Source organism: Tilletiaria anomala, assembly GCF_000711695.1.
Source record: "Tilletiaria anomala UBC 951 chromosome Unknown K437scaffold_68, whole genome shotgun sequence".
Taxonomy (NCBI): Eukaryota; Fungi; Basidiomycota; class Exobasidiomycetes; order Georgefischeriales; family Tilletiariaceae; genus Tilletiaria; species Tilletiaria anomala.
The window spans coordinates 21,211-36,005 of record NW_013546954.1 but is presented as its reverse complement, the minus strand read 5'-3'; the positions used below and the strand labels follow the sequence as shown (position 1 = coordinate 36,005).

The following is a 14,795-nucleotide window of genomic DNA, read 5'->3' as shown; positions in this document are numbered from 1 at the left end:
CTGCTCTTCCCTGCCTCTCCCTCAGTGCCTCTCAGGCTCTCCCTAGCCGCTGGTTGCCGCATTGCCGCTCCGCTGTGAACCGCCGAAGAATGGAGAGAGTGACTCTCTATTGATAGTGCTAAATTGAATGTAGCCTCAGCTCCAACACGAAATAGAGCAGGCCGAAGAAGCACTCGGCTCGAGTGAAACGCAGGAGCGAGGAATTTGTCTGCGAGGAGGTTGTACCACTGAAATGTCGAGCCCACAGGTGTTGAGCGTCCTTCGAAAGGCGGCTCGTCCGAGCGGCGCCGCTGCCGCAATCTTCGCTCCGGCCACTTCGGAAATATTCTCAGGCCGTGCCGTCGCATTGCGTGCTGCACGTCAGCCAGCTTCGCGGTCATTGCACTCTGCCAACATCCGGCCCGTCGCAGTTATCTGCCACCCGCAGAATGGGCCGCGGTCGACTTGCAAGCGGACGTTCGCGTCCACGGCCGCAGCGCGCGACAACGCATCGAAGCTAGACCGCACGGCGTTGCACGACTTTCACGTCGCTAACGGCGGCAACATGGTCGCGTTCGGCGGCTACTCGATGCCGCTTTCCTATTCCTCTGCTACGCCGCTCGCGTCCCACAAGCACGTTCGTAGTGCCGCAGGACTCTTCGATGTTGGCCATATGGTGCAGCACCACTTCTCTGGGCCAGGTGCCGGCGCCTTTCTCGAGCTCCTGACGCCTAGCTCGCTCCAGAGCGGCCTGCCCGAATTTGGCAGCACACTGAGCGTGCTTCTGAACGAGCAGGGTGGTATCCTCGATGACACGGTCATCACCAAGCAGAAAGATGGAAAATTCTACGTGGTGACGAATGCGGGTCGCAGACAGGAGGACCTTGCTTGGTTCCGCAAGCAGCTCGAAAAGTGGAAGGCAGCCGGCAAGCCGGAGGTCAAGCACGAGGTGCTCAGCGACCACGGCCTGATTGCCTTGCAAGGCCCACAAGCAGCTCTGACGCTCAAGAAGCACGTCTCCGGTGTCGATCTGAGCACCCTCACATTCGGCCGCTCTGCTTTCGCGACCGTGGCCGGTATCGAAGGATGCCACATTGCCCGTGGAGGCTACACGGGCGAGGACGGCTTTGAGATTTCCATCCCTTCGCCCTCAACGACAGTCGCTGTCACGGAAGCCCTCGCCGCGGATCCAGCCGTCGAGCTGGCGGGCCTGGCTGCGCGCGATTCGCTCCGCCTCGAAGCTGGCATGTGCCTTTACGGGCACGACCTCGATGAAAGCGTCAGCCCAATCGAGGGAGCGCTGGCTTGGGTCGTCAGCAAGGACAGGCGAGAGAAGGCAGATTTCTTGGGCGCGGAAAGAGTGCTCAGGGAGCTCAAGGACGGCCCGCAAAGACGCAGGGTTGGATTCGTGGTCGAAGGGCCCCCAGCGAGGGAGGGGGCGCAGATCTACGACGAGGCTGGGGCAGAAGTCATCGGTGAGTGCAGAAACCACATCAGCCCAGTCGGCAGCATCGCTGGTGCTTCATTTGACCTGAAGCTCAATGCAATCGAATCAATATCCCGTCACCAGGACGCATCACGTCAGGCATCCCATCGCCGACATTGGGCAAGAACATTGCCATGGGCTTGATCAAGAATGGACACCATAAGAAGGATACCAAGGTTCAGGTAGAAGTGCGGAAGTCGCTGAGACCTGCGCAAGTTGCACGCATGCCGTTCGTGCCGACCAAGTTCTACAGGGGCACGCAATGAAAGGCCCAAGGATAGAGGGTATCACATGTATTTCGAGGACCTTAAAAAGAAAAATGAAAGGATAGTTGCGTATTCGACGGTGTGAAAGCTTGGGCAAGAGAAAATAGTGGCGACAGGGAGGGTAGCAACTCAAGCGGCTGAGCTAACCTCAAGACCAAGGTGGGCGCGGAAGCTGTGCAGAAAAATGAAAGATGGCACAATCTTAGTTTGCGTGCAAGGCCCACAAATGTGCTGTTGAGTGACTCAGAAGCTGACGGCCTGAGCGAAAGCGCCTTCGAAGCCAGCCTTAACCTGCGGGTCTGCCAGGTTGGGACGATTTAAGCCGCCGTGGACCGTGTTGGGGTATTGCTTGAATTCGCACGGGACGGTACCGTCCTTCTTCTTCATAATCGCCTTTACCTGCTCCAGCTGCTTGGGGCTAATCAAATGGTCCACCTCGGTGAGACTAAAAGCGATCGGGTTCTTCAGCGCCTCGATCTCGTCCATGGCCCAGAGCGAGGGGTGGGCGGCGAAGCTCACGTCCAGGTCGCCCGTGCCGTTGTACTTGATAGCAAATTTCTGGGTCGTGCGGAAGAGAAAGCGTTGACAAATTGATGCACATGGCACCGGAGTTTACTGCGGCCGCTCACACCTCCGTAGCAGTATCCGATACCGCCGAGCTTCTTGTAGCCTTTCTCGTTGCGCAAGATGGCAAAGAACTTTTCTAAGTCGGCAAATTAGCTCGCGGGACGGTCCAAGATGAACCCTGCCATGTAATTAAAGATCAGAAATAAGTATGATGGGGGGGCAGCGCAGGGCATTTCACGTCGACCTGAAGTAGTGTGGCTGACGCACAAAGAGCAACAGAGGCCAACTTCAGCCCAACGTGCAGCTTGCCAAAGACTGAAGTCTTCCTGGCTTCTTCAGCCGTGCCGGGAAGCCCGGATGCAAACATTTCGCTGAGCCCGGTACCGTGGAACAACCGAGGACCAAGCAGAGCTCGGATATCAACATCTCGTTCACCAACTACCCATTCAGGCTCAGGCAAACTGTCGTGCAAAGTCAGTTGCCAGGGGTTCGGCAAGACTCACGTCCGGAGCGAGCACTGTGACGCCGAGTTTTTCGGCAAATTGATCAGGGGGATCTTGTTGTTGGGAAAATTGAAGCCGAACACGTCGGAGAAGAAGCCGATCGCAATGTCTTCTGGGCCATTGGTTGCAACAGAGGGCTTGGCGACGTCGGCCTTGAACGTGCCGATCTGCTCCTCGGTGCCTTTAGGCGTGCCCGGCAGGGCATACCCTGAGATGCATTGCTCGCAGAGGCCGTAGTTGGTCGAGTCCGCCATGGTAGGTGGGGTGACATGAGGGTTTGCAGGTGATCAGCTTTGGGTTCGTCCGACGCGAAGGTGTGTCTTATGTATGGGCCCTGGATTCCTCAGATGTGGGTCAGGGTCAAGGAGGGACGCCGCTGCTTTCGATTATTTTAATTATAGTGGATCTGCACAACGATAAGAAGCAGACAAAGGGGTGGCGCCGCGGTCTCGGGCAGAGTCATGACGTCATCGCGTCGTCTCGCGTTGCGGTCCGCTTAAATATTTACTATGAGCTAATCCCGCCAAAGGCAAGCGAGAGCTACGCGTGACCTGATCCTGTTGAATCTTTCCCATGCCCTGACAGAGCGTCAGAGCATCCAGTTCAGCCTGTTCAAGACCTACGGTGGCTTCACCCTTAAATTTTAGCCTGGAGGTCGCATGGGCAAAGAGGAAAGCCCATCTTCCCGCTCTCTTTGTTAGACACAAGAGAGTCTCCACGTCAGGCGCTCGCATCTATGGCATCGACCTCAATCAATGCTCATGATGCCAGCACAATTGAACAGTTCCGTCAATAAGTCGCGAAGCTTGCTCCATGAGACTCCCTCACCACCCACAAAAGAGCGGCTTGCGCAAACGCAGCCTCGAAACTCGCCTTGGCCTGTGGGTCTGCGAGATTGGGGCACGCGTCGCCGCAGTGGACCGTGTTGGGGTACACATTGGTGTCGCACGGCACCGTATCTTCCTCCTTCATGACCACGGTGACGTGCCTGAGCTGCGCCAGGCTCATTATCTCATCCGCCTCGCAGAGGCTGGACAAAGTCGGGTTCCGCAGCGATCCAACCTCGTCCATCGTCCAGGACGAAGCATGTGCCGAGGCGGACATGTCCAGGTCACCCATGCCATTGTAAAGGAGAGCGCATTTCTGCAGCGAAGCGGAGGGTTCCCGGCGAGAATGATCAGAGTACACAAAGCATGTATATAGCAGGGCTGCACTGCATGGTCAGGACATACGCTTCCGTAGAAGTGATCTCGCCGAGTTTCTTGAAGCCTTTCTCGTTGGTGAAGATCAAGATGAACTTTTCTACGTCTAAAAAATCGGTATTCAGGTGATTGGCAATGTATTCTGCCGGCAGATGAGGATGTCGACGTGAAGGGCTTTTTTGTTTCGATGCTACTCATTTCCAAGCACATATTCACAACGAAAGATAGGCGCCATCTGTAGTCCTTCTGTAATATTTTCGAGCGTCGTCACATTGGCTTCCACCGCGGTGCTTTCCAACTTGTCGACGAACGAAACGGGAGCTCCACCACCGTGAAACATCTGCAGAGGCCAAGAGGAACCAATGCCGTCAGTTTCGGCACATCAATACAGTGAGAAACCGAAAAGTTACACCCACACCGGGGACATAGGCTGTGACACCGAGCCTTTCGGCATTTTAATCGGGCAAATCATGTTGTTGGCAATCTGTAGGCCAAAGACATGGTAAAAGTTGAAGATGCCGATATCCTCGCGGTCCTTCGGGTGGTCGCGCCGACGGTTTGGCGACATACGTTTTCATCGGCTCGCGAGCTACACTTCGCTTCCTTTCGCGGAACCCAGCATAACCCAGCAAGAGACGCAGTTCTCGCAGAGTCCGAATAAGGGAGGGGCGTCTGGCAGCTTCGAGAAGGCTCGGTCGACTCAGATTTCTCAGTGGGGAATGGCCACTTGCAAGGGAGCAGGTAGGAATTTGACTCCTTCAGACCACAGATTCAAGTGAACGTCGAAGTGGCATATAGTGTGAGAGCTTGCCATCAAGAGCAAACATCACGGCACGAGCCATCTTGCCGGAGGTTGCGCAGCAGGTGAGATCATGATGCAGCTCCTCTTGTCCCTGGTGGGCATCCTCTCTGGCTGTGTCTACGACCAATGTCGTGTGCATAATGGAATGCCATGGGAGGGATTGCTAGTGGACCACTTCCACCCTTTCATATCAACGTGTCAGCCATGTCTCCGTCAATGAGGCGGTCTGTTTGCAGCTTCTTTCTCGTCTGAGCGCCAAGCAACGTTGCCGGGCTGCTCGTGAATCACAAGCCATGCCGCAGAGATGGAGGAGACTGTGGAGCTGCTCTATGATGCATAAGCCACAGCTGCGGCTCATTTATCACTTGATTACTCGTTAAAACGTTACCTATACAACGCCCACAGGGGGCACGACAACGCCGTGGACAGTCTCAAGCCTCGGTAGCAGGGAGTGGGCATCGTCCTTATGTGTCATCGCTGGCAACAAATGTCATTGTATGATCGATTGGTGATCCGCCAGATTAGACAGCATGACGAAGTGCCACTTCTTAGCACTTGCATCCTGCTGCTAAAATGCACTGTGATCGTCATTCGCGATTCGCTTCTGCATTTGAATCTTCAACTGGAATCGCAAGCAACGGAGCAGAGTGCAACACAATGCTGTTCTCAGATGGATAGTTGGATTTGAATAACACACACAGCCCCTCGTACATTACGAAGACACTCCTTTATTGCTTGAGGTATCCGTTCTTCCTGAGCCAGCCGCTGACGTCGTCGCGGTCGCGCGCAAGCCATGCGGCGCGCGCGCGCACGCCCTCAAGTCCTTGCGAGAGGGCCATGGAGTATTTGCGCGTGTCGCGTCCCTTGAAGAACGCCTCAACATCTGCGACGTCTTTGTCGCTGGAGAAGCTGCCAAAGGAGAGCTCGACAAGGCGGCCGAGAGCAAAGTTACCCGAGAAGCGCTCAACGAGCTCGTCGAAGCGCTTCTTGGTCGCCTCCCACAGTAGCCGACGCGTGACGGGGCGCGCACTGAGGCCGCGGAAGTATATGAGGAAGTCCTGCTCCTTGACCTCGCCGCTGTAAAGGAATTCGATCGTGCGCTCGATCAACTCGGGCTGCTGCGTGGCGCACATGGCGAACATGGCTGTCTGCTTGTGAGTCTGTGTAGGTGGCTTGCGGTATACCTCGACGACCTTGTTGTACTCTGCTTCGCCGCCGTACCGGACCGAGGTCGAGTAGATGGTCATCATCAGATCCGCCGGGATCAGGCTGTCGTCGCCCTGGAGGAAGGCGTCAAAGCGGCGTTTGATCTCGCCGAGCGTCCACTCGTCCCGTCCGGCCGCAGCACCGGCGATGACCTAAAAGAAGAGCAAGGGGCGTTTGTTCAAAAGCAGTCAGCAATGTGCTTCGAGCCAACTTTGCCTCTACAGGTAGGATAGCAAAGCACACTCACAGTTTCTCGCAGCTGCTGCGTCTCGACCGAGTCGTCCGGCTTGCCGTCAAATCCGAGACGCTTGGCCTTGGGGCCGAAGAAGTTGGCGCCGAAGCTCTGGATGGCCTGCTGGACGTCCTCGGGCTCCTCGAACCAGACGGACAGGAGGTCGCCGATGGCGCCGATGGCGGACGAGTTGACGAGGAACGTTGGCTCATCAACGATCTTTTGCAGCAGCGTCAGCGTGCCGCTTGTCTGAGCGTAGCCGGCTTTGGCAAGCGTGTGCGCATCGTTGACGAGCCCCACGCGGTCCTCGAGCGAAAAGGCCGAGTGCTCTTTCTTTGCGGCCTCGCCGAGCTTGGCGAGACGCTCCGGCGTGTACGCGACGCGGTAGACGCCGACCGTGTCGGCGTTGAGCTTCCATACGCTACCCTGCACGTTCTGCAGCGGGATGCTAGTCTCGCGCTGCTCGTTGAGTACGATGCTGCTGTCCACCTGAGTGCGACCATCGGCGCCGATCGTCTTGAGCTCTAGCGGGACGTACCACAGCGTCTCGTCCTCCTCAGGCTTGGCGTCGCCGGTGGAGAGGAAGCGGTTCTGGCGTACCTTGATCTCGTTCTCGCCCTCAGTCACGGTGAGAACGGGGAAGCCCTGCTGGAGGACCCACTTGCCCATGATCTTGGGGATGTCCAGGCCGGACGCCTCGCTGATGCCTTTCCACAGGTCGTTGGTCGTTGCGTTGGCGTAAAGGTGCTTTTTGAGGTAGATGCTGACACCTTTGAGGAACTTTTCCTCGCCGACCATCCTGCTGAGCATGCGCAGAACGCTGGCGCCCTTGGAGTAACTGATCGCGTCGAAGACCTGGTTGATTGCGCTCTCAACGTTGTCGCCCTGCAGCGGCACTTCGATCGGGTGCGACGAGCGTTTGGCATCGAGCTCGAGAGCGCGCGCCAGGTGACCGACGATGAACTCACTACCGGACGTCCACTCGGGCCAGACGCGGTCGAGGATGATGACCTCGCCCATGAGCGTGGCGAACGACTCGTTCAGCCAGAGACCCGACCACCAGTCCATAGTGGTGATGTTGCCAAACCACTGGTGCGCGCACTCATGCGACTGCACCTTCGCAGAGAGCTTCTTGGCCTGAAGCCCGCCCTTGTTTGAGTCGTAAAGGTAGATGCCCGTCCGGCCGGTGATCAGTCCCCAGTTCTCCATCGCACCGGCGTCAAAGTCGGCTACGGCGAGCAAAGAAAGGCAAGACGGTCGTCAGTACGGGAGGGAGCAGGCGCATGCGCGGACATTTGCCAGAGCGTCAGCCGCCTACCAGCACTCACTGGCAACGAGCGTGTCGAGCTTTGGCAGCGGGAAGGCAATGTCGAACACTTTCTCGTAGACCGGCATAACTTTTGCTTTTGCATCGAGCGCAAACTGCGCCTGGTCGATGTACTCTCCCGTGGCGTAAATGCGCAGCTGGACGTCCTTGCCAGTGATGGGGCTCTTGTACGTGCTCTCAAGGTGGACAAACGGTCCGTTGGCCCAGGCGACGAGATAGCTGGATACCTTGGGTATCTTCTCGAACGCTGTCAACACCCAGTCGCCATCTGTCTCGGTCTTGCCGGCGATGCTGGACTCAGTCTTAAGGGCGCACTTGTTGTTGGACGTGTCGAGCTCGAGCTCGCTGGTGCGCAACAGCTTGTCTTGTTCGGCGACACTGATCGCCTTGGACTCGCCGACGGCGGGCATGTTCGCAAGCGCGGTGGTGTCCTTGCGGTGGACCATGCGGAAGCTGTATGTCGCCTTGAGTCCTGGTTCGTCAAAGCCGGGGAAGGCGCGACGGGCGGCCGTTGGCTCGAACTGCGTCAGGGCGTAGAAGCCTTTCTTTCCTTCGAACTCCCACGTGGAGCGGTAGTAGCCCATCATGGAGTTATCAATCTCGGAGCCGTACGCGATGCTGATGGTCGCCTGGCTGCCTTTGGGCAGCTTCTGGCCAAGCCGTGCGACGGCGCGCTCGTGCTCCTTGTCGTGCTCCAGCACGGCGACCGTCTTGCTGTCCGTCTTGAGAGCGCTGCTCGTGATGTGCGCCTTGCTGAGCGTTAGCTTGGGGCCCACGTTCAGCGTGATGACGTCCGTCTCCTCCTCAATGTTGAGCGTGATGGTGACCAGGCCAGTGAAAGTGAGCGCTTCGAGGTCTGACTTGATAATGATGTCGTAGTGCTCTGGCGTCACGGCCGTCGGCAGCCGATGCCACTGCGTGCCGTCCTTGCCGGCAGAGGCGCCCATGTTGGCGTCGGGTTGCGAGGAAGAGGATGAAGAGGAGGCAAGCGCTGCGCGGGAGGAATGTGCCCGAAGCTGGTTGTTGAGCTGTGTCACGCGACTGCTGGCGGGGGTCTGCATACATACGACGCGACTTAGTACGCTCTTGCTCTGCTTTGCTCAGGGACGCACGGCCAGACTCACCTTGGTCGTCAGCTTGGCTGCAGCGTAAAGTTTTGCGGTCGTACTGCCGGGCCGAACTGTAGCACTTCTTTGTGGGATGGTGCCGAGAAGACGACGCACGGATGGAGGTCTAAGGAGGATGGTGAGTGGAGTAGAGAGGAAGGTGACGATAGGCGCGGTCATCAGCACCCCGTTCGGTTTGCTCCAGCAGGCTGTCCGTGGGCAGGTCTGCGCAGTTCTCTCAAATGCTGCAAGCTCTTCCATGCAATGAGTTCATTGCGGAATGGGGGCTGCGAAGCACATGCCCATCTTCCAGTCCCTTCTTGACATGATGAGTCGGTTAGAATCACAGTGTGTGGGTGGCACGCACGGGCAACACAACCTACACACACGCGCGATGGCATCCCGCCGACCTGTGGGGCGTTTCGGGCCCACGCGGCGCACAGCAATTGACTGGAACAACTCGAGGCCGTGGCGGGCGGGCGCCGGCGCTTTCTTTGCCTTGTAGTGGCGGAACTCGCTCCCTTGAGTCCACGCGGTCCAAGGCGCGGTGCATGTGGTGACGTGTTCGGCAATACCCTCTACTCGAACATCCATGCGTAAAGTGTTGCGTGACTTGGACACTAACCCTAGTCTCAGCCTGCAGGCAAAATCGAGAGGCCCTCACGAATGAGCTGCACGCTCGCCGAGTCGCTGCAATGAATGAATCAACAGAAGCTGCTGATCAGCCAGTTCCATCGGTATCTTTGGAAGGCAAGTATTAGTAAGGGGACGCTGCAGCAGAAGCAGGACTCCGCTAGTCTGGTCACTCAGACGGGGATGATTTCTGTGATTGTCTTGCTTAGCTCTTGTCTCTTCATCCTTCTCGCTTCACATCTCGGTCTGGTCCAACTATCGCTTCTGCTCATCGTCCAGTGTCCACCGGGAGTGTGCTGGAGGGTTGAGCTGTTGAGATGATCAACTGTACAGGTAGTACAAGGTAGATTGTAAAGCTAAAGTGAAATATACATATGTGTAGTTTTCAATACACTGATCGAGCGCGATGGAGTGCACATGGCGCAGCTGTACAAGCTGCGAATGGTTTCGTCGTTTCTTTGCTTTACTGTTGATCTCCCTCCCCCCCGTGGGACTCGCAGGGCAGCGGTCTGCGGTTTCCGCCACTTAGTCCAAACCCCCCATAGTCCATGTCGAACTTGTCCCCTGGTGTGTTTTCGCCCTCCCTCATAATTCGCCAGCTGCTGCTCGAAGCATCAAAACCCGGGTGGGGGCAGAGTGCATGTCGTCTGATCTGGCGGGCTGCCAGGCGCAGCCATCGCGACGATCGTCTGGCTGCCGGCAAACAGGACGCACACGACCCCAAACATGAGCAACATGTAGTCCAACACCTTGGTCCGCACCTTTGTCGCGCACGCCTTGAGGTGCAGCAAGGGCGGGTAGATGAAGCACAGCGGCACACACGCCGTCGAGCCTATCAGCGAGACGAACTTGTCCAGATCCGAAGCACCGGCCCATGCAACGAGCGCGCTGGCGACGACGACAAGGCAGCGGAAGACGTTCTTCTGCGTCTTGACGCGCCAGCTGTCACGGGGATGGAGGCAAGGGCAGAAGGGAGCGGGTCAGCACACTTGTGTAAGGAGGGATCCAAGGCGTCTGTGGACGCACTCGTACTTGCCACTCTTGGTGGTAAAGACGCCGCGCTCGAGGATGCTGAGGGCGGGGAAGAGCTGCAGGGGTGTGGAGAGCAGAATGGCGAGGCTATACAGGAACTGCATGGCCTGCACAAACTTGCGCTCCTGCGGTAGGTTGGTGATAACGACCGTTTGGACCTTGCTGCCGAACGCGGCGTAGCCCAGCGCGCCCGCCGCGCCAAAGAGGAAGGTAATGCCGACCATGACGCCGGAGAGGACGCCGGGGAAGCGTTCGGGCTCCTTCATGCTCTCCGTAATGGGTATGACGAGGCCGATCCCTTCGAACGTGAAGACGGCCGTGCCGATCAGCAGGGGGAAGTCGTGTGAATTGAACATCTTCACGTCCGCCAACCCGCGTGTGGCCAGCAGGCCGATCTCGTGCTGGAAGAGGTAGACGATGCCGAAGAGGATGAAAACATCCGCGATCAGCGCCGTCGAGCTCAGCTTGGCGATGCGCCGGACAAGCGAGAGCGGCAGGAACGCGAGCAACTCGGCAATGATCAGATATACGATCGGCACCTTTGTCTGGCAGTGCGTCACCGCGAGGATGAACGCCTGCAAGTTCTGCGCGACGAACACCGTGTACGCCGCGACAAAGCCGAGCTGCGAGAGGACGATCGAGGCGAGGATGGCAAGGCGCATGTACGGCCCGTACAGTACGCCGCCCATCTCGCCGAACGACGCGGGCACCTTGAGGTTCGCCTTGACGAGCAGCAGGAACGAAACCAGCGAGATCATCGCGATCGCGGTGAGGACGATGATCGAGAAGAACAGCCCACCGTTGAAGAAGGCCTTTCCGAGGAAGAGGATGCCCGTGCCGACAAATGACTTGAGCAACATCAGCACCGCCTCAGTCACCGTCGCCTCGCCGGGTGTCTTGTTGGCGCTTGGATCGCGGATACGCTGCTCGATGCTGTTACGCTCCATGCGTCTACCGCGGCCGCGGCCGCTGCGCGAGCGGGCGGCGAGAAGCGGCGCGCCTTCTGTCGTTCCTCTCCCAGCCTCCCTGCTCGAGCCAGGAATGGTCCGCTCGAGATCCTCTCCATCTTCTCCCTCCTCTTCGTCGTACTCGTCCTCATCAAGCTCATCCAGGTCCTCGCCGGCAAAGTGGCCGTACAGGCTGAGGAAATCGATGAAACTTCGAAGTGCTCTGGGTTTAGGCCGCCCCTGCTCCGTCGCCTGTGCATGCACAAAGTATCTGCGGAACCCACCCGGCTCCTTGATCCCGGCGGTGTCGAGCGTCGGGTCGATCGTGCTGGTACGCGGCAGGTGTAGCGACTCAGAGCGCGCGCGCTTGTACTTCTGCGGCCTGTTGGCGTGCGCCCAGCGATAGATGTCATCTGTGATGGCTCCGCCCTGCATGCTGTGCGGGCCTTGATACCCTTCAACGCCAGATGAGAGGTCGCTCTCGTTCCCCGAGGCCGCCCCATCGCCAAAATGCACGTGGCTCCGGTCGCCACCGACCTGTGAGAAGTAGGACCGATCGCGCGGGTGTTGATCTCCTGCTGATGTTGTCACATCGTCGAATGCAGCTGATGATCGCTCCGACGCGGTTCCGTCCGCAGGCGTGTCACTGGCGGATATGGTGGCCGTCGGAGTGATGGCCAAGTGTCTTTGCACGATTCTCGCCTTTTGCGCATCTGTCATGGGCAGGGTATCCATGTCCAACATGCTCGAGTCGGCGTCGCTGGCATCACCGTTGCTCGGCAGCGCGGAGGTCTGCGTCAAAGGGGTGCCCGTGCCGCTGGCGGAAGCCTTACTGGCACCGCCTTCCTGCGCTATGGCCCGCGCGACTGGGCCAGGAAGCTCGAGCTGGTCGATGGGGGCAGCGAGGTTGACGTTGAACCCGCTGTCGTGCAGCGGCCGCTGATCGCTGGATGCTGGCGCTATAGCAGGCGAATGGGCGTTGCTCCTGACGGGGATGTTGGGGAGCTGAGGCGAGACGCCCAGCTCCTGGTATTGTGCACGGATCTCTTCGAGCGATGTTCCTGTTCCTGGTCCTGCTACATTCCCTACTACAGCTTGCACGGGCGTCGTCGCGCGGACAGGGCCCTGATCAGGCGACGCCGCATTGGCTGGAGTCGGCATGTCGGAGGGAGGTGTGTGTGTGTGTGTGTTTGCGTGGTGTGTGTATATGTTGGGGGTGGGCTTGTGTAGGAGCCTTTCGTCTGGGGAAGCAAAAGGCAGAGGGCAGGCTGCCAAAGGTCGTGCGTTGGAGGACGGGCTCGCTCTCTTGCTGGAGGGTCATGCAAATGGTTGCTGGTGCATATGCATGCATGTAGGTAGCCTTGGCCCAATCTGACAGCGACGATGCGTGCAACAAGGCTGCAAGTATTTACCAAGGGCGATGGTTGAGCAGAGCAGCGCGAGGTGTGCGAGGCGAGGAGCCAGTGTTTCTGCCGTCCGCCCAACCTCGCTTTTGGTGATCGCATGGTGCAGGTGTATGCTTCCGATCACAGGCGCAGTGCTCCACTGCTCCCCCGCCACGTCAAAATGGCAGTTGGTAGCACGTGACACAATAATATATTGACAGTTGAGTTGTCTGCACGTATCTGCTCCAGTCAAGGCTGAACTTTAGGAGGAAGCCGACCAGCGGCCGCAGGGCTCGGAGGCGTTCGGCCGAGAGAAAAGTCACGGCGCGCGCACCACACCATCTTCGCTGTACGCGACGCGCTCAACACTCGATCTTCAAACAGCATAAGGCGTCATCCACACTGTCGCTTGGGCATCGTTGGGGGCCTATTCGCATGCTTTTGCTACGGCATTCACTGTGTGACGATACCAAATTGGACCGATAGTTCACTTACGACTAGCAGCGGGACAAGGAGCAAAGAGAGCGCCAACAGAAACCAGCTTATATCCCGCGATCGAACAAGCTGAAGCTCGTCGACCAAGATGCTGTTCGTCGACAAGTACAGACCAAAGCAAATGTCCGAGCTGCACTACCACGAGCAGCTCAGCCAGCGTCTAACATCCCTCGTGCGTCTTTTGCTCCTGTGCTCAGCTTCCTTTGCTCGTACAAGGAGAGACCTTACACTGAAGCCCGCCGCTTTCCGCTTTTCTTCTGATCCACCATTCATGCCTTCCTACCGCAGGCCGCGCATGAAGACTTTCCGCACATGCTCTTCTACGGGCCATCAGGTGCAGGCAAGAAGACGCGCATCATGTGCTTGCTGCGGGAGCTGTACGGGTCCGGCACCCAAAAGGTTGGTACTTTCCCGCTTGCATTCGTTCATTGACTTAGCGGCGCGTTCACTGACCTCTTGCACCTCCTGGGTCGACTCTGTCCCCTGCTTGCAGCTCAAGATCGACCAGCGCGTATTCCTCAACCCAAGCAAGCGGAAAATTGACGTCAACATCGTCAGTTCAAATTACCACATTGAACTGACACCAAGGTAAGCCAATTGATCATTCAGCGGGCGATCATTGTGCTGATGATCAGTTCTGCTTGATTTGGCTTCGACAGCGACGCTGGCGGATATGACCGATTAGTCATCCAGGATATTCTCAAGGAAATCGCACAGACGCAGCAGGTTGACCAAGCAGCCAAGCACAGGTTCAAGGGTGAGCACTCTCGCCCCACTTCGTTTCATCTACATGCTCACGAGGTTTCTTCCCCAAGCAAAGTCGTCATCATCAACGAGGCCGATGCGCTTTCTCGCGATGCCCAATCCGCCTTGCGCCGCACGATGGAGAAGTACATGTCGAATTTACGGCTGATTCTCTGTGCAAACAGTACCTCGAAAATCATCGCGCCGATCCGCTCGCGCTGCCTGCTCATGCGCGTCGCGGCACCGACGCAAGTCGAGATGGCGGCGGTGCTCAGGTTCGTCGCCAAGAAGGAGAAGTTCCACCTGCCGGACGACGTTGCTGGCGCCATCTACGCGGACGCAAAGGGGAATCTCAGGAAGGCCATCTTGATTCTCGAGGCACTGCGGATGCAATCGTGAGCAAAAGAAGAAGAAAAGCACGAGACAGACGAGAAATAGAGACGTTTTCACCGGCTGACATTCTTCGCACCACCTTGACATGCCCAGCCTCGACCTCTCCGGCCTGCTCGACATCGCGAAGCCAGATTGGGAGACGTACACGCACCAGACAGCCGAGATGATCCTGAAGCAGCAGACACCAGAGCAGCTACTGGCTGTGCGCGGCAAGCTGTACGAGCTTCTCGTGCACGCAATCCCTTCAACGCTCATCCTCAAGACGCTCGTGAACCACCTCGTCACGCGCGTCGACGCGTCGCTCCAACCACAGATCATAGACAAAGCCGCGTTCTACCAGCTCCGGCTCCGGCAGGGCAACAAGGCCATTCTCCACCTTGAGGCGTTTGTTGCGCAGGTAATGGCAATGCAGAAACAGCTTGTGATGGGCTTTTAATATGCGAGCGGCAGTTGTACTTTCCATTCTTGCAACACTATCCAATGACTCAAG

General features: G+C 57.8%; 6 protein-coding genes across 6 annotated transcripts; 2 read left to right on the top strand and 4 right to left on the bottom strand.

The window, feature by feature from the left end:
• Positions 1–83: 83 nt before the first annotated feature.
• Positions 84–1,795, top strand: K437DRAFT_257792 (glycine cleavage system T protein). Its single transcript, XM_013386653.1, has 2 exons — positions 84–1,454; positions 1,550–1,795. The coding sequence occupies exons 1-2, from the start codon at positions 233–235 to the stop codon at positions 1,729–1,731; spliced, it is 1,404 nt and encodes a 467-aa protein (XP_013242107.1). The 5' UTR covers positions 84–232; the 3' UTR covers positions 1,732–1,795.
• On the bottom strand, positions 1,745–2,476 carry K437DRAFT_257791 (uncharacterized protein). Its single transcript, XM_013386652.1, has 2 exons — positions 2,361–2,476; positions 1,745–2,289 (listed from the first exon to the last, which is right to left on the bottom strand). Exon 2 carries the CDS (start codon positions 2,215–2,217, stop codon positions 1,975–1,977), a length of 243 nt encoding a protein of 80 aa, XP_013242106.1. The 5' UTR covers positions 2,218–2,289; positions 2,361–2,476; the 3' UTR covers positions 1,745–1,974.
• Positions 2,477–3,444: 968 nt separating this feature from the next.
• On the bottom strand, positions 3,445–4,886 carry K437DRAFT_275102 (uncharacterized protein; the record flags this gene model as incomplete). Its single annotated transcript, XM_013386651.1, has 5 exons — positions 4,422–4,886; positions 4,220–4,343; positions 4,030–4,109; positions 3,637–3,944; positions 3,445–3,493 (listed from the first exon to the last, which is right to left on the bottom strand). Exons 1-5 carry the CDS (start codon positions 4,569–4,571, stop codon positions 3,445–3,447), a joined length of 711 nt encoding a protein of 236 aa, XP_013242105.1. The 5' UTR covers positions 4,572–4,886.
• A 300-nt stretch (positions 4,887–5,186) lies between these two features.
• On the bottom strand, positions 5,187–9,060 carry K437DRAFT_257787 (putative AAP1-alanine/arginine aminopeptidase). Its single transcript, XM_013386650.1, has 4 exons — positions 8,695–9,060; positions 7,572–8,625; positions 6,259–7,472; positions 5,187–6,163 (listed from the first exon to the last, which is right to left on the bottom strand). Exons 1-4 carry the CDS (start codon positions 8,854–8,856, stop codon positions 5,534–5,536), a joined length of 3,060 nt encoding a protein of 1,019 aa, XP_013242104.1. The 5' UTR covers positions 8,857–9,060; the 3' UTR covers positions 5,187–5,533.
• Positions 9,061–9,687: 627 nt separating this feature from the next.
• On the bottom strand, positions 9,688–12,670 carry K437DRAFT_257786 (uncharacterized protein). The gene is made up of 2 exons (XM_013386649.1): positions 10,336–12,670; positions 9,688–10,251 (listed from the first exon to the last, which is right to left on the bottom strand). The coding sequence occupies exons 1-2, from the start codon at positions 12,447–12,449 to the stop codon at positions 9,924–9,926; spliced, it is 2,442 nt and encodes an 813-aa protein (XP_013242103.1). The 5' UTR covers positions 12,450–12,670; the 3' UTR covers positions 9,688–9,923.
• Positions 12,671–13,097: 427 nt separating this feature from the next.
• K437DRAFT_257785 (P-loop containing nucleoside triphosphate hydrolase protein) lies at positions 13,098–14,795 on the top strand. The gene is made up of 6 exons (XM_013386648.1): positions 13,098–13,340; positions 13,457–13,567; positions 13,662–13,756; positions 13,828–13,925; positions 13,989–14,307; positions 14,399–14,795. Exons 1-6 carry the CDS (start codon positions 13,257–13,259, stop codon positions 14,739–14,741), a joined length of 1,050 nt encoding a protein of 349 aa, XP_013242102.1. The 5' UTR covers positions 13,098–13,256; the 3' UTR covers positions 14,742–14,795.

Coding starts and splice junctions, on each gene's coding strand:
- K437DRAFT_257791 (XM_013386652.1), bottom strand. CDS start 2,217: ATGGACGAGATCGAGGCGCTGAAGAACCCGATCGCTTTTAGTCTCACC.
- K437DRAFT_257792 (XM_013386653.1), top strand. CDS start 233: ATGTCGAGCCCACAGGTGTTGAGCGTCCTTCGAAAGGCGGCTCGTCCG. Junction 1,455..1,549: donor GGCTGGGGCAGAAGTCATCG/GTGAGTGCAGAA, acceptor TCCCGTCACCAG/GACGCATCACGTCAGGCATC.
- K437DRAFT_257786 (XM_013386649.1), bottom strand. CDS start 12,449: ATGCCGACTCCAGCCAATGCGGCGTCGCCTGATCAGGGCCCTGTCCGC. Junction 10,252..10,335: donor ACCAAGAGTGGCAAGTACGA/GTGCGTCCACAG, acceptor TCCCCGTGACAG/CTGGCGCGTCAAGACGCAGA.
- K437DRAFT_257785 (XM_013386648.1), top strand. CDS start 13,257: ATGCTGTTCGTCGACAAGTACAGACCAAAGCAAATGTCCGAGCTGCAC. Junction 13,341..13,456: donor GCCAGCGTCTAACATCCCTC/GTGCGTCTTTTG, acceptor TTCCTACCGCAG/GCCGCGCATGAAGACTTTCC. Junction 13,757..13,827: donor CACATTGAACTGACACCAAG/GTAAGCCAATTG, acceptor TGGCTTCGACAG/CGACGCTGGCGGATATGACC.
- K437DRAFT_257787 (XM_013386650.1), bottom strand. CDS start 8,856: ATGACCGCGCCTATCGTCACCTTCCTCTCTACTCCACTCACCATCCTC. Junction 7,473..7,571: donor GCTCGACACGCTCGTTGCCA/GTGAGTGCTGGT, acceptor TGCTCGCCGTAG/CCGACTTTGACGCCGGTGCG. Junction 6,164..6,258: donor CGCAGCAGCTGCGAGAAACT/GTGAGTGTGCTT, acceptor CTCTTCTTTTAG/GTCATCGCCGGTGCTGCGGC.